The 23,916-nt window shown below is 38.5% G+C and overlaps 1 protein-coding gene across 2 annotated transcripts in view; it reads right to left on the bottom strand.

Annotated features, from left to right (window-relative positions):
• TRPM2 (transient receptor potential cation channel subfamily M member 2) overlaps positions 1–23,916 on the bottom strand; it is a 44,731-nt gene that overhangs the window by 4,768 nt on the left and 16,047 nt on the right. For both annotated transcript variants that reach the window (XM_025171320.2, XM_088132133.1), the window contains 19 exons: positions 23,436–23,565; positions 20,761–20,906; positions 18,855–18,967; positions 17,716–17,929; positions 16,150–16,268; positions 15,379–15,511; positions 15,051–15,222; positions 14,079–14,262; positions 13,515–13,696; positions 10,945–11,077; positions 10,493–10,580; positions 9,745–9,832; positions 6,316–6,467; positions 5,000–5,076; positions 4,715–4,816; positions 3,761–3,847; positions 3,031–3,136; positions 1,621–1,722; positions 429–545 (listed from right to left, as the gene is read on the bottom strand). In XM_025171320.2, coding sequence (XP_025027088.1) covers positions 429–545; positions 1,621–1,722; positions 3,031–3,136; positions 3,761–3,847; positions 4,715–4,816; positions 5,000–5,076; positions 6,316–6,467; positions 9,745–9,832; positions 10,493–10,580; positions 10,945–11,077; positions 13,515–13,696; positions 14,079–14,262; positions 15,051–15,222; positions 15,379–15,511; positions 16,150–16,268; positions 17,716–17,929; positions 18,855–18,967; positions 20,761–20,906; positions 23,436–23,565 — 2,445 coding nt within the window. The remainder of the gene's footprint in view (positions 1–428; positions 546–1,620; positions 1,723–3,030; positions 3,137–3,760; positions 3,848–4,714; positions 4,817–4,999; positions 5,077–6,315; positions 6,468–9,744; positions 9,833–10,492; positions 10,581–10,944; positions 11,078–13,514; positions 13,697–14,078; positions 14,263–15,050; positions 15,223–15,378; positions 15,512–16,149; positions 16,269–17,715; positions 17,930–18,854; positions 18,968–20,760; positions 20,907–23,435; positions 23,566–23,916) is intronic.

Below are 23,916 nucleotides of genomic sequence, written 5' to 3'. Positions count from 1 at the left end.
AACATGTGATATGAATAGATTCCCTCAAAAACCTCAGTGAGTATATTAACCAGAGATATAACCAGAGTATATAAAACACTCCTAGGGTTTGCACTTTCTCTGCTTAGCGCTATATACAATACAGTGCTCTTTATCTGACTGCATCTGCAGTAGACCTGCTAAATATTCCTGTTGTTATGTGTTCAGGAATTGTGACCTATTCTCTGTCTCTCTCACACACAGTCTGGCTCTCTTCTCTAATATGTGTCCATTTCTTTCTTTTCCATGATTTTGTGTTTCACCTTTCAAAGTGCTTTTTAAAATTTTCTCTAGACACCTCAGCTACTTCTCTGGGCATCCACCCTGGGTTTCGTTCACAGAATCTTAGAATTTGCATCTACAGGATAGCCCTATAGTATAATGGTAAGAAGTGCCCTGGCGACATGTACCGAATTAAGACGCTTCATTTCTACATCATTGTGATCTTCAAAGTGTACATTGATGGCCACTGTCTCTATCCAAGCATTGTCTGTGTTCCTTGGATCATCCACATACCCTTTGTATATCTAGAAGAAAGTAGGATCCAGGGAGATAGAGAGAGAGGAAAGACAGAAAGGCTGGTATCATTAAGAGGATAGAGCAATTTTTTAATTAATCTAAAGAACAGGTCTCTCAAGATGGTGGGTAGTAGTAAATATTTAAAAAGTACCATTCCCTCTGTGAAAGATGCTGGTAGTACTGTTATTTTATTATAGAAAATAGCCTTTAGTTCAGTTGCCCAAGAATGCAGGGCATTTTTCTGTTCTGTGAGATTAAGGAGTTTTTACTTTGTCTTGCAACACATGGACAGAATCAACCCCAGTTGGGAAACAATATTTTACATCAAGCCAAATCCAAAAGTGCTTACATACTATTTAAAAGAGACAATCAAAAGCCTAGGTAGGAAAGAAACAGCCTAGAACACATCCCTTCCAGCAGCCAACACACAGATAAGCAGGAAACAGCACCCAATAATGATCAGGGAAGAAACAATACCCTAATCCAGGAACCACCAAGGAGGAAGCCACATCCTCACCAAAAATGGCAGAGCAAGCTACTATATGTAAACAGCCAGCAAACTCCACTCTCCCTCATGCTAATGATGTTACCTAGCCTGGTTAATGAAAAGATGGCAAAAAAGCAACCAAGCTCAGATAGCACCAAGAACCCAACCCTAAACTACATATATCCTCTTCCATTGGATAAATCATTTATTGGATCACAGGATTATGAAAAAGGATAACAAGTCTACTTTGCTAAATACTGGGGACTTACATAATATGGATGCATCAGTACATATAGAAATGCCCCCTAAAGTCAGTAAATAAAATGTGGGTGACCAATTCTGTGCCTTCAATAAACTGCAAAATACTGTGATTTTTCTATTGTTCAAAAATGTGGTCTTTAAAAAATATATATCTTTGATTCAAAACCATATTATGTGCATATTTATGTACTATGTAACCCCAGCATCACAAGTGCAATTCTCTACTAGTGTCATGCCTTAGGAAGGTAGTGGGAAAAGTGGCTACTATTCACTAACAGTATCTACATGACTCTTTTCTCTGCCTACATCAAGCTCCAGCTGAATGGCCCAAATACCTCTGTTCCTTGATTCAGCAATTTCTGAAATTGTGGCCAGAATTCTCGTCTCAGGACCTGTTTTATTTTTTGTGGCAATGCTTCCCCAGGTTCAAGAGATCCCTGGAAAGAATAAAAGGACTATTTAGTGTAAGAGGCAGCTAACACTTTACACATACTATCAACTATAATGCTACTCAAAACAGGAGTTTCTATTCATGTTTCAGTTGACGAACAGTTCTTTGGAGTGGGCGGCCCTAAAAAATTTAATAAAATAAAATAAATAAATCTCTGAGGTGCTGGAAAATATAAGTTGGTTTCTTGGCTGCCATCTTGGTGAATAACATAATTCAGTGTTGGAAACTCAGATAAGAATTCTGGAATCCCTTGCCTGAGTTATTAAAATCACAAATTTTAATTACACATCTCTACCCCCGGGGCCATTAAGTGATGCTACTGAGGTTCTGGAACTGAAGGCTGTGGAGGTCCGAATGGGGAAGAACAGGCTTCAGCTTGACCCTAGCAAACTGGACAGATTTGGGTTTTAAGGCCCCTTGGACCTGGAGATTTACCATCCTTAGTTCTTTGTGGGGTTGCCCTGCTCCAGTCAGAACTGTACACTTCATGGGGTACAGTTCATGGGGATCTTCATGGAATTGTGGCTTCTGTTTGAGGAATGGGTAGCAGCCATGGCCAGGAGGGCTTTTTGCACAGATTTGTGTTCTGTATCAATTGCATCCTTTCCTGGATTGGAAGGCATTACTAAGGGCCACTCATGCCTTGGTTGATGCCTGAATGAATTATTGCAATGTGCTCTACACAGGACTGACCTTGAAGATCATCATCAGCTGGAGCTGGTTCAGAATGCAGCCACATGGACAGTTATGGGTACACCTCAGACTGCACATGTTTCACCATTGCTCTGTGAATTGCATTGACTCCCAGTAGGTTTCTCGGTGCAATTCAAGAGGTTGGTTGCTACCTATAAAGCCATACCTTTCTCCAATTGTTTATGGTCAAACCACTAGATCTGGCTGGGTGGGCATGCTCTGGGTTTGATTCATTTGACATTTCATAATCCTTACAGACCTGGATGTTTCCCTAGGCATGGGGCCTGTAGACTGGATGAACCTGTCATTGTGGTTTTCCTTGGCATGATTGTAGTTATGTGGTTGAACTGAAGTACTTAAGTAAGGTTCTTAGAGACATGCCAAATTGTTGGAATCAATCTCAGACTACAGCACAGAATCCACACTTATCCAATTGATGAAAAATGCACCCAACTCATGTTTTCCTTATGGAAAACTTCAGAAGGCAGTCACACTTTTCTCTTTCTATAGATTGGTTGTTTTACATATTATTAATTGGCCTGACTTTATTAAATTACCAACTTAGATCCTACTGAAGATGGACTGCCCCATATACGCTTACCCCAAGTAAAGCCCAATTATCCAAGAAAGGGAATTTGACCACTAGGACTTCCAGCATTTTCTTCAAGTTTTTTCTATAAATGGATCCATCAACATTCCTCTGCCAACTATAAAGAGAAAGATTACATCTTGCTGTTGTATGTTTTAAAGGTACATGATGAAATCTATACTACTAAACAGACTGAGCTCTGAATATTATCTGGATCAGAGGCAGGATACAAATGTAATTACATAAATTGCAATATGCAATATACGTATATTCAATCAATAACCTTAATTACACCAGTGTCAGATATTCATTATGCACCCCCCCCCCCAAAAAAAGATACAGGCCTCTGCATAGTAGGTTAGAAATCACTGTAATGGGCTTTCCCAATGTCTATATCCTATTCAGCCTCAAATATTTTTTCAATAACTTATCAGCTGCAAACTTAAGATGAATGCTCTGCTTTGTGATAGCAAGAAAAAGTATTTTGAAACTACACGCAGCTTCTTATGACCTACATCGGATCACAAGCGTCCAAGTTCTTTTTTCTTCTCTGCTGTTGTCATGGATACCACACAAAAGTGTTGTTGTCAACACCTAAGGCTCAAAAATGCAGTAAAAAGAGGAAGGTAGTTCACAGTATTGACCTGTGAAAACAAGACTTCTACTTCTAATCTCTGGATGAGTATAAAACTGAAATAAGAAAACAAACTCCAAAATGAAGCAGATAAAATTTCCTTGTTACCGTGTTACAACTGGATGGAGGGCATGATTGGGTCCAAAGAACCTAAGGATTCCTTGGCCCCTCAACCCTGTCCTGCCCATGGGATTTCTGAAAGAGAAAAAAATAATTCTGCCATGAGCTAGGGCCATAGGGGTGTTGCCCTTCTCCTGGGATCTCTCAACTCCAAACAAATGTAAATGATCAGAGAATGATAAGCTAAGCAATTATTAACAGGGATTTAATTTGAACTATGACTCACTAGTATTTACTCTTGAAGAAAAACCCAGTTGCTGAGGAAAAGGCAACTGGATTGACTATCATCCAACTAAAATAGTCTTATCTGACTGACCTGGCTCTCCCTGTGGGTAATCCATCTCTAGATAACCTGCTGAAGGAAAAGAGGCTGCCTCCCAACAAAGTAAGACAGTAATTGATTATGTCTGTTAGGAATCTCTAAGGAATCAGACAGAGGTATTTCACAGTGCTATGACATCAATTCTTTGAAGCTGGGAGGTAAAGTCCAGCACCTGTGGCTATGAGCCTTTTAGTTTGAGAGCACTGAACATTTTCACCTCATCCTTTCACTAGACTTATTGGTATGATCTACTATCAAGCCAAGGGAGGAGAATGCCTGGGTGCCAATCATCTGTCTTTCTACTGCATGCTGAACAAAACATATCATGACCATAATTTAACCCTGGCCGCTCTCACTGCTGGAATGTGCACTCCCAACAGATCTTGATCAAAATACTGTGGAACTGAAAAGGAGAACAATTTCCTGAACAAGATACTCCCAAATAGCTTGCTTTGTTATCTGCTGTAACATCTGCACCTGAAATGGGACATTTGAGTTCAAGCATAAACATTGAGCACACTCTGATAGGACTCTATTTGACTGCTAAACTCTCACAATAACTAATTTTCAACACAAAGTGGACAGAGTAACCAAGTTTCCCTCTATGTTATCAGACTCACAGTGGCAGGCCATCCTCAATGGCATAGGTGCCATGGAAACTCTGCCTGTTGATATTTCCATCTAGGCTGTTGAAGTTTATTCTTGAAAGGTTCTCCAAATTGCTGGAAGACAGGAGCAAAACTGTTATCCTTTCAGCATTTCTGGAAAAGCAGCTTTTAAACCAGTGTAGCAAGAAATAAGCAGTAGAGAATGTGTGATAGAAGCAAACAGAACAAGAAGCAGCTTCATACAGAAATTAGACAAGGCCTGATGTAGTGAGAGGAAGGTAGTGATAGGGCACTTACTCTCTCAGGAGCTTTGGGGGAATATTCTCTTGTGTTTCAGAACTGTAGAAGGGTGGATTATAGATATCGAACTCTCTCTGCCAGAAAAAAAGGCTATTTTAGACTTCCTTCAGAGTTTGCATAGCAGCATGTACTTTCATTTCAAGCACAAGGTATTTTGGAGAATTCCAAAGTGAAAACCCAAATTCTGCCTGATCTCTCTCTCCTTAGACTCACCTAGTGGATTAGGACTTTTCTTTCACAATTATGATACCTTAAATGTTTATTTCTTTCTATTGTTTTAGTGCTCTGCTTTGTTTTTCTTGTGATCTTGTGAGATGAACAGCATACATACCTTCTAATAAACAAACATGGTTGCTCATGCATAAGCAATAGTTACATACATATGCATGAGACAAGAAAAGGAAATGAAAGAAAAGGAAGCAAAATCTAATTAAGCCAACACCATTCACTATACCTCTCCATATCCTTTTTCACCCTTGCTTCCACCATATCCATATACTTTTCACACGATGCCTTGTGTTCTTTAAACTTCCCAACTCACAACTCTCCCTTTTAAAAGGCCTCATTAACTCCTTCCAGCCATGACTTTCTTGTCTTCCCCTTCCTCACATTGCAGCCTATTGCAATTCAATCCTTATTCATTTTTGCTATAGGATCAAATCACCTCTACCTACTTTTTTTTACTCGTCATTCACTTTTTTATTCAATCCACATTCATGACCCATTTCTTCTTGGCCCTATCTCTTTTTGTTTTATCACACACACTTCTTAAGTACCCCATTCCTACTGCATTCAACTTAATTTTATATCAATCAATTTTATTTCGGTCATAGACCAGCATAAATTTTATATTTCTCCTAACATATCCAACTTTCAATTCCATATAACAAAGTGGGCAGAGAAACACTCTTATACACAGCCATTTTCCCTTCTTTTAACAAGCATTAATTCCTCAATATAAACCAGATACTACCCATTACTTTTCTACCAGCATCTGCAGAGCTTAAAATTTCTCTATTACATACTGAGTTCAGAGTCAAAGCCCCTGAAATAGGGCTGATCAGGTCCCACCAAATATATTTATATCATTTTATATGTATTTATCTAGCATGTAGTTTTCCAGAATTTTCAGAATTGTAGACTGGTGAATTTATGTAGAATTCTTTACAGGAGATTCATAGCACAGAATTCAGATTTGCCTGGTAAGAGGGTAATTTAAATATGCCTCAAATCAGTCCCAGCTGATTCATTTGGCATTAATCATTCCTTTTGACACAGAACCTGATCCAACTCCCTAAATTTAAGATTCCTACCTCCCATGGCACCTTCTCATCTGGCACAGGAAATCGAATGGCAACGGACTTGGGATACAAGAGGTTCCTAGCACTCACATGGTACGGGGTGAATAAAGATTCTGAGACTTCCTCTGCATGGTGCTCCTTTGTTTCAGGAGCTCTGCTAGGAACTAGGAAAACACAGTACTCTGTTTATCTTATGCATAATCAATCAATACGACATTTTTTCTGCATCTCTGTATTTTTGGAATAGATTCCATTTGCACTTGAGGAGCATTAGTGACTCACAGTATTCTAAGAGAGAATAATATCTATCATTGTATTTGCATATTCAATCTTGGATAAGAAACACATATACTGTAAAGGCAAGTCAAGTACCCAGCTTTCCTCTGGATCTGTTAAGTGTTCAACTCTCATAATCCCCAATCAACATAGGCCCTCAAATAGACTATAGAATTATATTTATGTAATATATTTTTGTTTATTTTATTTTATTCTCTTTGCTGATAACTCTAGAAAGGCCAGTGCTCCCACTGAAACAGCAAATCCATGACCTGAGAGTCCTCCTAGAGTAACGGCTACCACTTGACAAGCAGATAGAGACCTTGGCTAGTGGGGATTGGGTCCAGTTGTGGCCTACCTGGAGCAGGGGGGCCTTGCCATGTAACTCATGTTATCATCACCACCTGTTTGATTTATTGCAATGCACTCTACATGGGCTGCCTCTGAAGACCACTCAGAAATGCAACTGGTGCAAAGCATAGAGGTGGCCCACCCAACATATCCAATATGGATCTGCTGCTGATGTCATTTATTTATTTATTTATTTATTTATTTATTTACTTATTTATTTATTTATTTATATTTCAAATTTAGATACCATCCATCTCACAAAAAGTGACTCTGGGCGGTTCACAATAAAACAGCAATAAATATTAAAATACAATAAAAATAATATAAAATACAATAAAAATAGAATAAAAACCAAACACATACACAAATAATATCTTCCAAGATGTTAATGGTCAGTAAGATGTTAACATATGGGAGCGTCTTCAAGGTGCTAGCCACTCCCAGGGTTCGTTGCCCTTTTTTGCACCCCATGCCAGTTGGCAGAGCCAGGTCTTGACTGCTTTCCAGAAGGACAAGAGAGTTGGGGAGTGCCTCACTTCTGGGGGGAGAGTATGCCATAGGGTGGGGGCCACGGCAGAGAAGGCTCTCTTTCTGGACCCCACCAGTCGACATTCTTTCATTGACAGGGTCTGTAGCATAACCTCCCTGCCTGACCGGGTGGGACGGGTAGATATAATGGGGGTGAGATGGTCCCTCAGGTAACCCGGTCCCATGCCATGTAGGGCTTTAAAGGTGATAACCAACATCTTGAATTGGACCCGGAAGCAAACTGAGACCCAATGCGGCTCACATAGTAATGGTGAAACGTGCCATTCTTGGGGCACCTAAAATTGCCCGCGCAGCTGCATTTTGAACCAGCTGAAGCCTCCAGATTCTTTTCAAGGGTAGCCCCATGTAGAGCACATTGCAATAGTCTATACCGGAGATGACTAGGGCCTGAGTGACTGACTGGAGGGACTCCCGATCCAGAAAAGGGCGTAACTGGTGCACAACACGTAGTTGAGCAAAGGCCCTCCTGGCCACAACTGCCACCTGCTCTTCGAGCAGGAGTCGTGAGTCCAGGAGGACCCCCAGGTTACGCACTGGGTCTGTCTGGGATAGTGTGACCCCATCCAGAACCAAAGATGGTAAACTTCTGGATACAGAGAAGCCCCCAACCCACAGCCACTCCATCTTACCAGGGTTCGGCTGAAGCCTGTTGTTCCCCATCCAGACCCCCACAGCCTCCAGGCACCGCGAAAGGGTAGCCACAGCATCACTCAAATCACCTGGGATGGAGATATATAACTGGGTATCATCTGCATACTGATGATACCTCATCCCATGGTGGCAGATGATCTCACCCAGCGGTTTCATGTAGATGTTAAAAAGGAGCGGGGAAAGTACCGAACCCTGCAGCATGATCCCCCTAATGATCCCCCTAAAGTGGAAATGAAAGGGTTTGGGATTACAGGCAATGTTTTTCGGTTGCAGCTCCCAAGTGGTGGACACCCTCCCATTCAAGATTACATTGTCATTCTCACTGTTAGGCTTTCGGAAATAAAAATAACATTGTACCAGAAGAACTTTGAGGGTTCACTTACTGTTTTTCTGATTGTGTTTTTTATTGGCTGTTATGTTTTTATTCTGTTTTTACATTTCTGTGTTGTAAAGCACTGGGAGGGCTTTTTGTTGAATCCAGTGGTAAACACAACAAATAGTATAGTATAGTATAGTATAGTATAGTATAGTATAGTATAGTATAGTATAGTATAGTATAGTATAGTATAGTATAGTATAGTATAATATAATATAATATAATATAATATAATATAATATAATATAATATAATATAATATAATATAATATAATATAATATATAAATAGTTGAGAAAATAGAAGAATTTTCAGTATTGAGAACCCCTTTGGCTAAAGAAATGCAACACTACTTTTTCCTTCTACAGCATTAGATACTTGAAACACTAGTGAAAATTCTTTGGAATAAAAAGCAGTCTTCTACTCAATTCATTTCACATCAGGCTTTTAGATCCAACAATAGTAAAATTTGTCTATGTAAGCAACTGAGACAAATCTTAACATTCTCATGTTATGAACACCTAAGTGGTCTTCCTCCTGAGAAAGTGCCATTGGAGAAGACACATATTGCTTTTCCTCTTTAAAAAATTAATGAATTTACAGTGGTGCACATACCTTCTCATTTTATCTAGGTAAACTAGTCAGAGGGATAGCGACTGACCTGAAGTCATCTAATGAGCTTCACAGTTGAGTGAGGACTTGAACCTGAAATTTCCCTCATTGCAATCCAGTACCTTAATTATATCAGACAGCTTCTCAAGCAAAGGTGACTCAGTAGTGCAGTAAGGATCAACATGGCATGGTCAATATTTGTTGCAGGAAGCAATATAGCAAATTAGGGACCTGCCATCTTCAGGAAAGATTCTACCCACGATACCACTTCAGCTGAGATATATGACAGATATTCCATAATGAGAGTCAGTGCTAAGCAAACTCTACAGACATCTTCAAATGAGGTCAAGAGAGCAGAACAAAATATAACTTGGAATACTGAGAATTCCTTGTTTGCTTCTTGTGATACATTTTATATTCAAGTTCTAGCACTCAAGTGGAAAAAACACACTCTACAGTTCCACTATAAAAGATGTGTGTATATAATTGTTTTTTTTTTCAAAATAAAAAGTGGCAAAGATTAAGGTCCCATTTATGAATATTTCAGGGAAAATGGAAAATGATACTTACATGTGTACCAAAATACAAATCTAATGTAAAGTGGTCCTCAGATGCAGTCAAACATACCTAAAACAGGAATATCTTCCTCTGTACCAAACCCACTGTTAGACAGTGATTGAACAATCCATTGTAATGCCTTCGCAAATTGGAATGTCTAGAGAAAAGCAATTCATTGCATTCATTAATTACTACATTTATCAAAAAGTGACTGTCTAGAAAGGAGGTTGGAAGATATGGCTGTTAAGTGCATCTAGTCTCCAAGAAAGAACTCAAAATCTTAAGTTTATAGTGTTGGTTCATGTGATAGCCTTTGTACTAGAGACCATTAAAAATGGGTTATCCCATTGCAAAATGTGCCCACTTGTATAATGCAGCTTATTATCCCATAGCTTGATCAACAACTTATCATATTTCCTGACACCAGGGAATTTAATGACAAAAAGAAACTTCAGTAGAATGTGGGGATTTGCAGAGATCCCTTTATTCTGAAAGCATGCAATTTATGTTGTAAAGACTATAGTGTGGCTGGCATGATACAGTCTTATATGGTCCAGACCAGTGTTTCTCAACCTTGGCAACTTTAAGATGTGTGGACTTCAACTCGCAGAATTTCCCAGCCAGCATAGCTGGCTAGAGAACTCTGAGAGTTGAGGTTCACACGTCCTAAAGTTGCTAAGATTGAGAAATACTGCTCTAGACCTTTTCAGTTCTCTGAGAGGGCTGCCTTATGTTTAGATGGATCCATGCTTTGCGTAAGTCCTCAATTTTCTCCAGCTAAGCTAAGCTGAGAGGAAGCTTCAGAAGTCAGCCTCACCTGTTCTTCTAAGTGCAACAACCTTTGTTCCAATATTCCCATCATTTTCCCCTGTTCAAGGTCCAGCATTTCTGTTAGTGTATCCACTCTGGAAAAAAAAATTGCATTTGAAGTGGGATCAAAGGGAGAGTGACTATACACTCCAAACTTGATGTTTTGTGACATAACCAAATGCCCCACATTCAATTAGCTAGGGTGCCCTTCTACTACTGAATATATGCAGATCTCTTCTGAAATAAAAAAAAAGAAAAGAAAAAAAAGTCCTACCAACTTGTGTTATGGATTCTAATGGGAACAGTAGAGACAAGTGGGGCTTGGAGTAGTCAGAAGGCCTTAAATGAGGTATGCATTAGCAGGGCTACTCAAGCTTTTCAGATTTTTCTGAATTATATTCCACAATCATGATCTGACCTGATGTCATTTATTACTTAGATTGCAAAGACAGTTTTCACCTGTCTGTGATGTGCTGGATCTTCTGCTCAGGAGTCTGCTCCTGTTGGTGCTGTTGGAGTTGCAAGTAATTTTCCTTCAAGTACATCTCCCAGGACAATAAAGCTGCCTCTTCATTCTTCTCAAGTTTCTTTTCTGCAGGTCAAATCAACTTGATCAAGAATACACAGAGCTCTCATCTCAGTAGACTGACAGTCACAACAACAGATTGACAGTCATGTAGAGCTTGCATCATGAAGTGTGGCAGTTGTTTTGCCACTTGATGAAAATATTAGATCCTGTGGAGACCTCTGCTCCGTAATAATCCAATTCAATCACCAGTAACAATGGATTTAGGAAACAAATAAAGAATAATTGCTGGTTGAATAGTAGCTTTAGTTAAAGTTTTTTTCTCACCTATCAAAGTCAATTTTTATTGTTTCACTCCTTCCTCAAGTTTTTCTTCACTACCTTTTTCTATTTCTTCTCCCCTTTCAAAATTCAATGATCTACATTGCCACGTCCCAGCCTCCATATTCTCACTTTCACCTGCTCTTGCATTCCATAATATCATAGGAGTAGGCTTAACTACTGAGCATAAAAAAGTTTGAGTTTGGTTTGCCTTCTGATGATTGAATGGAAAATGCTTGTTCTCTTGACTTGCCTTTAGTAATAATCTGTAGCTCTTCCAACATTCCAGTAATCTTTTCTATCTTCTTCATCTACTTTATATGTTGTCTTCCCTTTTATTTCCCTCAATCTTATGAAGCATAATCATTGTTCTAGCCCATAATCTGCTCACATAACATATCCCAGACTTTTGAGTTTCTGCCTAAGTATCACAAGGGCACTGTCAGCCTTTATGTGAGCAATTGCTCTATATTCCAAAAATCCCCTTGTATGTCTCTGTTTTAGTTAAGCTATTAGTTTATCAGACACACTTAAAGGGTTTCAGGTACACCATCAAACTTACATTGACATTGATTACGGCAGTGCAGCATTTCAGAGTCAAAGACAAAAAGATGCTTCAGAGCACGTGGAGGCGCCCAAGATAACAGGGGCGGGGGGTGGGTGGGTTTGCAAATGCAGTGTAAACTCCTTAAATAAATAAATAAATAAATCTTTTTCTGGAATTGTACATCAGCAACCACATAATCCTGGACAAAAGAGCTGCAAGGAGGTGCAACATGCAAACTTTTGTCTTTGAATCCAAAATGCTGCGCCATCCTAAGTGGTAGTTTCTTGAGGTCTTAAAGGCAAAGCATTTATCATTATATCTTCGATTAGGCAAGATTAGCGTTAGGAAAAGGAGTATATGATGCTTTCTGTAAAATTAGCTGTCGGGTTCTTCTGTAATCCTTTTCATTTGATAGGTCTCTGGCCAAATGATTTCTCTTGGAAAGTTTCTACATTCGATTCGCTGATATTCTCACCCAAATTAAAGTCTGCAGACAGGGCTTCCTCTGTCACGTAGGACAGATTGACTGGTTTTTTGTTCTGTCCATAGTATTCTTACTAACTGTCACCAAAGGTGTCTTCCTTCCATCCTGTTCAATTTTCACAGCCATAAATTACTACTGGAACGAGTATTGCTTTAATTATTTTTGCTGTAACTGAGATGTCCTTATCCATCATGATTTTGTCTAAGTTTGTCATTGCCTTTCTAGAATTAGCCTCCTCTTTACTTTTCACACACACTGTCCATTTATATCAATTCCCTGATCCTGGAAAACAAACCTCTATACCCACTTTGTTCACTGCTTTATAGTCAGTTCACTAAATGTGTGAGTGGGCATTACCTTTGTGTACTTTCTCAACATTTCACATTACCAGCTCTGTTTATGGTCAGTTGGTATTTCCATTTTTGTTGTTCCTTGTTTATTTGTTTGTTTATTTACATCCTCATCTTTGCAATAAATAAGAAACTGCCATAAGAACTGAATTTGGAGAAAAAGAATAGAACAGAATAAGGTAGGGAGTAAGATGAAGGTGCATATTCTCCCCATACCTTTTTAACTTGTATTTACTGTACAAATTCATAAGTGACAGGACTTGGAGAAATGGCAGCTGAAACCAAAATCTGAGGTCTTTGACTAACAAGAACAAATTGAGATATAAAAGCACTCCTTTTAATCAAAAGTTAGGAAAAGACTTAAGAGCTCATTATGAAGGTAAAAACAGAAAGTGAAAAAATTGGTTGAATATTAAATATTAAGGAGACAAAAGTAATGCTAAAGTACATGCTTAGTAAACCAGGAGAACACTGGTTCTGTTGAATGATTGGCTGATAACCTCCATTTGTGCTGAGAACAACTACAACAAAGAAGAGTACAGACCCCCCCCCCAAAAAAGCCCACCAAATTTTATAAATAGAGGAACCAATTAGTTAAGTCACAGTGCCGGTGTGCTCTGAGATATATAAGAGGTCCAAAGGCTCTAATGGCTTTTTTATGCTCCCTGTTCTAAAAAATCACCCCTTTCCAATCTCCTCTTCCCTTTGTTTCCAGTGTTAATGAATTGCAAATGGTCATAAATGTTGACAGGCAGAAGCTCAACCATACCCAGCATGGCTCAACGTAACAGAGTTCCTTACTGAGGTGCTTGTGACGTATGGTTGGCTTCCGAAGAAACACCCGTTTGACAAATAGCTGCAGGTGGTTTAGGAGGATAAAGGGTGGTGGCGCTGGCGGCCTGCCATTATACTCCTCAATCAGGTCATGACGCTGAAATTTCCAGATCTGGTCAGTGTGCTCCTGCACTTGCTGGAATGTGTAACTGGGGGAGAAGAAGAGCACATGTATTAGTTAGCTCTGCCATACAGTAAGTTTAATCTTCTAAATCCCCCATGAATACACAGAATACAATGGTGCTTTCCCATGTATCCCACTAACTAGGGGTCAGTACAGAAACAACATCTCTATTTCCAGGAGTGGAAGAATGGATATTATAGAACTGTTTATTATTACCTATTAATGCTACCTCTCTTTAGCTGCCTCTGAGCCAAGTATTTTTAGTTCGCTCTCTGTTCTATACCAGTTTATAGTTGTTACAACCAATGTGGGAGATTCAGGGACAGACATGTTCATTTTCTTTCCTTATGAGCCTCAGGGCTCTTTATGACGATCAGGCAATACAGAATGCAGAGTATGAAACTCACTTGAACATAGCAATGAGGAGGTTGAGAAGGAGAATGTTGGTGAAGAGTAGGTACAGGCAAAGCAAAATTACTGTCAGCCACTCTGGAAAGACGGGCCTCTTGTTGGCTTCACTGCTCTCAGGGCATTTGGGCTTGTATGGATCTGTCCCATTTGGGCTGCACTGATCAAGGCTGAAATTCACTCCTGTTAGAAAACACAGTGGATCCAACAAGTGCTGGGTGCTACACAACAAGAGGAAGCTCATCTAGTTCTCTGATCCACCTTAAGTAGCCTGTATTGCCATATCCACAGCAGATTTCTATCACAATAAAGGCTTTAGAAACATTTCTTTTAAACGGAAAGGCCTGGAATGAATGACTCAACCTTATACGATTTAATTTTTAAAAGGCAGTGCTAAATGTGAGAGATGATTCAGACCCGCACATACATTTCTTGGTCTATGAAAAGCTATTAAGATGTGCTACCATTGAAACGCTGCCAGGGACAGGTCACAACTCATCTGAGGACCTTGTGGTTCTACTGAGGACCTGCTGTTTATAGCCCCCGTCTAAAACACAAGGCCTGGAGCAGAGCAATGTAATTGTTTGGGGACCAAGAAGAGAGTCCTGAGACATCTACTGTACTTCATATGTGATTTAAGCAGACCAGAGCTGGATTAAAAGAGAGGGCTTCATCTTGTTAAAATTCTTTCATATAAAGGCAAGCAAAATTGCATAGTTGCTATTTATGCTGCAGCTTTATCTGGCATAGCATCATCTAACATATCTATTTACCCTGTTAGCCATTCACTCATAGTCAGGTTTTGCTGATTTTTGCACACTGTGGAATTGTACAAACACTACTCAGATGATGTCAGTTGTGGGATAAGATTTTTAGTGATGAATAGATCTTTAATGCCAATCAAGCAAACTGACAGTCAAACAATCTGACTCTTGCTAGTCCAGCGTATGAAGTGATTCTGTATTCCATACCATCAATATAGGAGGGGATCTGTCCAAATAATGTCAAGTACGAATGGTAAATAACACCTCGGAAGATCCAGTCTACCCGTTGCTCATTGTGGATGAGGATAGCTTGCTTGGCTACTCCAAAGGATACAATCCAAACAGCCAAGAGGAAGAGGAAAAAAAAGACATCCTTCATCTGTAAACCCACCAAACAAAGCAGAAAAAATGGTCACTCAAATTTTCTTTGACCCTAGCATCCTCATCCAAAAGTGAATTATGAAGAATTACTATTAATTCTATTACTATTTTCTATTGATAAGCATGGTGCTTATCAATAAAAACAGCAACTTACCATTCTCTTCACTATTATGATCTTGGGGCCAAGCGTTTTACTGACTGTGAAAATGTGCAACAGACGTAGGCAGAAAATAATGAAAGCTAGGGATAGTATAATTCTTCCAGGGTACAAAGTAGCTGGGATCCATCTTAGCACAGAGGATAGAAACAAAAACACGTATATTAATTGTATTACCAATGTAACATTGGGGTGATATTCCCAAAGATTCCTGGTCTTAATTATAAGAAGGTCTTTGTTGCCAAAGGATTCAGAAATCTGAACTAGTATTTTTCTTGAGGCATTCTTGAGGCATTCAAACAAACAAATTATTATGCATACTTTCCTCCACAGCAATATCTCACGGCATGCTAAGCATATGAACCAAAATATGAAAAAGGCTCAGAGAAGTTGTGGGGACTTAACAAGATAATAATCTCTGTATAGGAAAAGACTAGCCAGAAAGGCTGTATACTCAGGACAATTCTCTGTCCAACTGATCAAAAAACTAACAAAGGGGAATTGCTTATAAATGAAGCTTCCTCAAAGGAAGTGATTTGAATTCTAAGGTAAATGTTGAGAGAATACAATATAAAATTAAGTCTGATCTTAGAGTACTTGAAACAAAAGCAACTGAGTGCAAATGATTTGCATTTTGATTACTTTTCTTTTGGAGATGATATCAGGTAGATTTAAAAAAAATATTAATTAGCATACTGAAACAATCCTCCCCCATTCCCCCAAATTTTTCTCAGCAAAATAGGGTGGGACCCATGCACAGTGACTTACCTACAGGTTAACCCAACTATAAAGATCAGAATGGCACACATATCCAGTTTATTCCAGAAATCACTGAAATACAAAGAAGCCATTTTCACCAAGCCAAACCCATCAGGGTCACAAAAAAGCTGTCAAAAAAAAGAGAAATGGTTTACTGGGTTGGTTCAGACATTGTGATCCTACCTAATAATCCATAGCTTATTGAAAAGAAAATAAGCTTAGATGCTCCCTCTTCTCCAGTCTCATGCACTCTTCTACAAAGCAGATTTCTGGAGTTGTTATATCACAGTTTTTGTTACACCGAAACTAGTAGCCCACGGGTTAATCTGATTTTGAATTAGGATACTGGATGCAATCTCCTTAAATGGTTGGGCGGGGTGTGGGGTGTTTCATTAACAGAGAAAACATTTTTAGCATATAAAACAAACAGATAACCTTTCAAAATGATAAGTACAGACTTAAGATCTCAGAGTACAGAGATACAGATATTATATTATGTCATGCCCCTATGTATAGGGTTTTACATAAGTTTTCTATTTTTACACAGTGTATATTCTCTAAGGTATTTTTCAATTATATTGACTACTAGGAGGCACCACATCAGTGGTTTCATTCTTATTGGGAATAGTGGAGTCCTTGGGGTTCTCTGAGCTTGGTTGTTTTCTTGCAGACGTTTTGTTACCTGGCTAGGTAACATCTTTAGTGCTAAAGGGAGTGGGGTTTGCTCTCTGTTTATATAACAATAGCTTGACCTGTCAGTGTTGGTGGGAGTGTTGTTTTCTCCTTGGTAATTCCTTGATTAGGCTGTTTACTGCTTGATTGTCTGAGTTGGTAGTTCTTTGATTAGGGTATTGTTTACTGCTTGATTGTTTGTCTGGTGTTGATCCTGGTGTTAATCCCTGCTTATCTGGGTGTTGGTTGCTGGCCAGGAGGTGTCTGGTCTTTTTGTTTCCTTTTTATTACCAAAGAAACTGAGTTTGTTTTATTCTTTTGAATAGTGCATAAATGTTGTTTATCTCTGTGGGTCTGTTGATGGCTGACTTGTCTGAATACCAAGCTTCCAGGAATTCCCTTGCATTTTTTGGATTTAGCTTGATCTAAGATGCTGATAGTTTCCCAGTTGAAACTATCCATGTGTTGTAAGATTAAAGAGTTTTCATTGTGTCTTCTGACTGCTAGTTGGTGTTCATGGATGTGCTCTGCTAGTCTTCTGCCTGTCTGTCCTACATAGTGGTTGTTACAGTCCTTATGCTGTATGTTGTAGATGGCTGCTGTTTTTTCTTCTTGGGCTACTGGGTCTTTTGGTTTACTTTAGATGTTTTGGAGGGGTTTAGTTGGTTTGTGTGCTTCAGTGACACCATGGGAATTGTCAGACATGGGTAGCCAGATATTATTCTATGGGGTTCATACTCTCTACTGGCAACCCCATAGAGTAACATCTGGCTACCTGGATCTGACAATTCTCAAAAAGAATGGAAATGGTAACACAGTGCCTCCTGGTGGTCAATGTAACTAAACAATCAGGTAACAGTCTGAAGCTAAAGAACAACGGTATGTTGATTTGTGCAACAATACCTGCCGGGTCTCTTCGCACACTAAAGAGAAGAGCCAGAAATAGACAACATATTCTGGCCAGGATGGAGTTGACTGGAAATCTGTCATTAACACAAAAGCAAACAGCCAGAGAAAACTGAAGTAGGAAAGGATGTTCAGGTGGAAGATGACCACAGGGGCAGTGAAGAAAGCTCGGAAGCGATTCAAACCAGTAATTGGCTGGATCCTCTTTTTTCTGTGGAAAGGAAAGAAGAATGGCAGGTTGACATGGCTGTAATTGCAGCAAGAAGTTAATTTTGCATACCGCTTCCACATATCACTATGTCTACTGTATGGTTATGACTGAAATACCACATGGGCAGACTTATTCTTTGTCAATGATCTTAGTTTTCTCTTATTCATTAAACAAAGCCTCTCCCTGTCAAGATTCACCTTGATAGCTGCTGACAATGCTTATATCTAGCTTTAAAAATTGTGCCAACTTTGGAAGGGCAAGAGTACCCTATATTTTAAGCATAATTAAAAGGCATTTGTTCACATGGAAGCTAAACCTAGACATAGCAAAAAATATAGATACATGTTTTCATTGGCTACTAAACTGAATTTGATTTTGTTGATTTTTGATGAAACACATCAGCTTCAAGTTGGACATAAACCTGTATGTTGCTTAATCATGTTGCTAGCAATGCTAGTCTATTTGTTGTACATATTGTATAGATTTCAATAATTTAGAGAATGAAGAATCTGACTCTTTTATGAAAGCCGCACACTGCTGAAAAACATAACTGAAGCTGCTTCACACGTGATACTAATATGGCTGTAGAGGGAAAAATAGCACATCTAATAATTAAGATGATGGACATATTTATTTGGCTATCTACATATATCATGGGAATTCAAAATAATCAAGACTTCTTTAAAAATGGTCACACACACAAGTTTTTACTTGCATCTATTATAGGTGTGATAAATAAAATGCCACATAACATATAAGTTAATCAGCCTTTTGGAGAAGAGTAGGGTAGTTAGTAGGTTGGCCACACCTGAATGTTGCCCTAATGGTATTTTATCTTGCACAATGTGGAGGTGAGATGAAGTTACAAAGCCCTATAAATCTCCCTGTACTGCCATAAGACAGTACAGCCAAGTTCTGCAAGTACCTGAAAGTGATGAGGCCTGTATACAGAAGAGGGAAGAACAGCATGCACAGGATGACCTGACATATCCCATTATCGACACTCAGCTTCCCCCACCAAACTCTGGTTAAGAAGGCCTGAAAAGAGAAGTGGCATTGTGAGAGTTAGATGTCCTGAATATGAGACACACGTGGGAATCAGTTTGCAGGGAAGATTGAGTCTGAATTCACCAAGGGAGGCTAAGTAATGAACAGACCAGTGATGGCGAACTTATGACACGCGTGTGAAAGGTGATATGCCACAATGTTTTGGGTGACATGCCAGTATTCACCAACACTCAACAATGACTATTCTCCCCGTTTGAGTTACCAAAGAACCTGAGTTTGTTTTACTCGAATTTCATTTTTCCAATTATTTGACGTTTCTTAATATAATACATAGCGTTACATGATTGGACTGCATTTTTTAAAAGTAAATGAATATGTAAAGAATTGTTTCTTTTTTGTTCGGGGGGGGGGGCGGGTGACATGCCAGCAGAGTTAGGTTAGGCATTTTCCAAATTTTTGACACACCAAGCCCAAAAGGTTCGCCATCACTGGAATAGACAGACAGTAAGGGATTGCACAATACACTTTGGCCATGTTCTAGCAGGACAGAAGGGGTCACCATGAGTGTATCCCAGCATGATACGAAATGCTAAGCTGAGTTAGAAGCAAGGAATCCTGCTAAGCTGCTACTGGGAAAATATAATCCTGGCATGATGGGCCACTATGTGACAGCTTGATTCCATGTTTCTGACTATTCCATATTTCTGATTCCATGTTTCTGACGTGTGCTTCCAAAATAGCATTGTTTTCTTTTGTAAAAGTTGTTTTTCAGTTGTTTCCAAAATTCTAGTTTTTTCCCCTGAAAATTTCTTTCTGGATGTCTTTTTTAAAGTGCTACTTCTTAGAAACATGATTGGTTTTGTCAAAAATTTAATCTAGGTCTTTTTAGTGTGAAATTAGTCATGTTGTCATCTGGTTTAGAAATACTGCTTATGAAATGGTGATGACATTATATAATATTCCCCTATCCCCACTTCATCTTCAACTGCCTGCTCAACAACTCTGTATCATTATGTGTTCTCACATGCCATTTCACTGGTACAGAGTTTATGTAGTGGAAACCACAGAACGTCTTGTGCTATGAAGCCAGAGGAGCAAATAACATGGGCACTGTTATACGTTGTGGAAAGAAAACATCTCTTGGTGAGAATTCTATTTAAGATGTTAATTTTTCTGTATCCTTGGGGTTTAGCTGCAGTAGGGTGTGTGTGTATGGGTGTATAAATATGCACTGTTGTCCAGGAAAGGTAGTTCCTCTAGCAACAGTAATACAGGAAGGTGATGCAATTGAAAAGGAAATAGTGGGTGAGGTTTGTTCAGCAGTGCAATCATTCCTCAGTAAAAGTTATATATGCAGAAGCTACATATTGTGCAATTGGCAATAAATAAGGTTGACATCAAGCTGGCAAGGACTACTTAGACCCACCTTCTAAAAATATATTCAGTAGGAATCTGACTTTTTATTCATTTTATCCTTTTAAAATCTATTATTCTGCACTCTGGAATATTAGAGAAAAAGGTTTGACCTTCTGCATAACATATTTTTAAAAGAACACAATCATATCCTCCCACAATCTTCTCAAACAAATATTCCCACTACTTTCAGTCTTTCTTCATATTATGTATTTCCTAGTCCTCTGATTATCCTTGCTGTCTTTCTTAAAAGCTACTTCAGTTCATCTGAATTCTTCTCAATATGTGGTACATTTGAGGAAGGGTCTGATCCCCACTGAATAAAATGGATTGTTTCCCTTGATTTGGAATCAAAACAACAGTAATGCATTCTCTGGTGTCTGAAGAGATCATAAGTAAGTAAATCACACCTGAACACCCCCATGAGAAACAAACTTCATATTTTTGCCTTCCAGGGCTAACTGCAGGCATGTGGTCTTTCCCCAAGCATCAGAGACACGGATCAGGAGCTTCTGGGCTCTTTCTTCATCCTTCCGATAACATTCTGTGAAGACACCTAGAAAAGCAAGCAAGATTAGAAATATTTATAACACCTATCACATTCCTGTCCCAATTTTCTTCTATGGAATGGAAAGGTGTTGTAGCTTCAAAAGCCTATGAAGTAGCTTATACTGAAAGGCAGAAAAGTTCCCTGGGATCACATAAGTGATTTTATAGATAAGGCTAAGATCTTAGCCTTATCTATACAATTTATATAATTTTATCATTTATATATATTTTAAAAATTGTTGGCAATCTCATTGTGAAAGATAACTTCATGTTTTTTGTTCTGGAAATTTAAGAACATCCATAATTCATATTTTAATAACATTTTTTTCTTCAGCACAAGCATCATTATTAAAACAAGTACTATATTAATAAAAAACAATGGACTTTAAAGGTAGGCCTTATTAGCCTGTCTGATAATCCCAACTATATTAACACAACTTCAGCCTTTTTCAGAAAAAAATAAAATGCAATACAGGACCAACAAATTGTTTTTGAATGTTCTGCAGTCTTTCTGTGGACTAGTTAAATGCAGTTCATGAACTGTTAGTGGATTATGGACCAGAGCTTGAGAACTTACAGTATCTTTTCCTTGGAGGCTGAAAAAAAGTGACCCCTAACAACAAAAATGCTGTCTATTCCTGTATTACAGGAATGAATGGACCCAAAAGGATTCACTTGGAGTAACCAGAATCCTATTTCCCTTCTCCTTTTCATCAGAGATTTTTATCTGATTTCAGTCTACTGTTTCTGCTGATCTGCTCATTTGCCTCCCTCCCCCCACCCCCACCCCAAATTCCCTACAAGCTTCAGGAACAGAATTCTAGCCTGGAGGTAGGAAAGACACATCCCAAGGGCCATGTGAATATCACACACACACACACACAAACATACTTACATACATACATATTAACAGTAAAAAATAAAAGTGATTCAACAGTGCCAATACAATCAAAAGGAATAACGATAATAATAAATTGAAAAAGAAAGAAGGAAAAGAAGAAGACCCATATAACATTTCCCACTGAGAAATATTAATATATAGCAAGCTCAAACATGTTATTATATCTAGACCATACAGAAATATAGTGGTCTAGCACCATGTCGACATACAATCTTTATGTCCGTTATGATGTTAAAAAGGAACTTTGCCTCCTGCATATTCAGAATAGAAATGCAACAGATTGGTTTAGGAAAAAATTCATTGTTCTAGCCATCTTTGACCCACCTGCCTGGTTTCTATGCTGAAGAAAAGCATCAGTTCTATGAAATTTGACTGATGGGTTGTGGTGAGTGGGAGAACTGATATTGTCAAGTCTACTGAAAATATTGCCCTCCCTCTACCTATTCATCTAGACCAAAACTGGATCTACTACTGACATTAACTCTATTGAACCCCATCCCATGAAGATACCAACTATCATCAAATCAGCTGCCTAAAGAAATAACTGAGCAGAAACAGTCTTGTCTGTGTGACTTGACTATATAATCTGTTCTTGAACTGTCACAAAGCAAAATTCCTTCCTTCATAAACAGCTTTTGAACATTGGTCATAAGTAGTATTTAGCAAGAATTAATAACAGTGAGCACAATGTTTATAAATAACTTACTTAACATTACTTTCAATTATTAAAGTTGTATAATAACATTTTAAAGAAAATAAACTTCACCCAAGATGTTAAGAATACACATAATTGTATTTCTTTATGAAAACTAACATGTCCTTTAGCTGTACCCCACCCAAAACTTGCCACTTTTATTAGTATTGTCTCATTATCCAAGACCCTCAAAAACTCTTTTTTATAAGAGCCACACCAATCAGCTTTTGTTCTTGAAAGGGGATCAAAATTTTTTAAACATGCTTCAGAAAAATATAATAGAATTTTTTTTGTATTACCAGCAACAAAGGCACAAATGTAGCAACAAAGGCACAAATGGGATTTTAAAAATTGTCCATTGAGAATATCAGATAGCATTTGATGCATTCTTGATTTAGTCAAAGCAATTCAAGAATTGGAACTAAGTTTATTTTTCAAATAGTGCACACACTTAAGTTTACTTCTGTTGCACATGAAGAAGCAATGTTATCACTGGCAGTTGCACTCAATGTTATTAGCACAGATACCTCATAAACTCTTGATTTAGGTCTGATTTGCATTCAAACTATCCAGAAGCTAGAAATATTCCACAGAAAATCCATAAACATGTATACATTTACTGTAATAAATTTAGAAAATGAAGAAAAAAAATCCATCTCTATTTGCTCCTTTAAACAGAGTTTCAGCAGTCAAGAAGAGGGAAAGCTATGATATTAGTCCAGTACTGAAATACTCTAATTATGACATTTGTCCTAACTTGAATCAAAGCCACTTCTGTTCACATGAATGGAACTGGAGTAGCACTTCCTACAGTTTCTTTGCCTGATGCTGAAAGAGTTGTGCATAAATAGTTGTCCCAGGTAAGACTGCAAGGAATTGAATAAAGTATGGTAGTATGTTGTGATTATAACAATACCTCTACAAAACCAGCCTAGACTCACCTATAGCTCGGTGCTCATACTCATCTGCCAGGGTTAGCATTTCCTCTGTACTGTCAGTGTCATTTTCCTCCTTAGCTAATTCCTTCAACATCTTGCTACAGGCCAACGCTGCTGCAATGCAGTCCCGGCTCTGAATCAAAAGGAAGAGTTAGTAGGAAGACAATATTTCTGGCCCCAAGGGAACTGTGTAATCTTTGAGAGTCTGTTTGGGAAGGGAGAATGCACATTTCCAGACTGCAGGGATTCTTGCCATTCTCTTTCTCAATTCTCTATATCCTGGCTATGGCCCATTTCCCCCAAAATGGTAAACCTGTGTCTAAACTATACCTCTTCCAATTGCAAGTTACAGCTTCTATCTACTGATGCATCTCTGTCAATCCTAGATATTGAAAAAGAACTTTCAATAAAAATATTTACAAAGCTACATTTACCAGACCTAATCTGCATTTCCAACACTACAAAGCCAAATGAGTTGGATTCA

The sequence above is a fragment of the Python bivittatus genome, unplaced genomic scaffold, assembly GCF_059951505.1.
Source record: "Python bivittatus isolate LINGU-HERP-01145 unplaced genomic scaffold, Pbiv_v1 ctg000980_np1212, whole genome shotgun sequence".
Lineage (NCBI taxonomy): Eukaryota > Metazoa > Chordata > Lepidosauria > Squamata > Pythonidae > Python > Python bivittatus.
The sequence above is the reverse complement of the archived record's forward strand: the minus strand, read 5'-3'. Positions and strand labels throughout refer to the sequence as shown.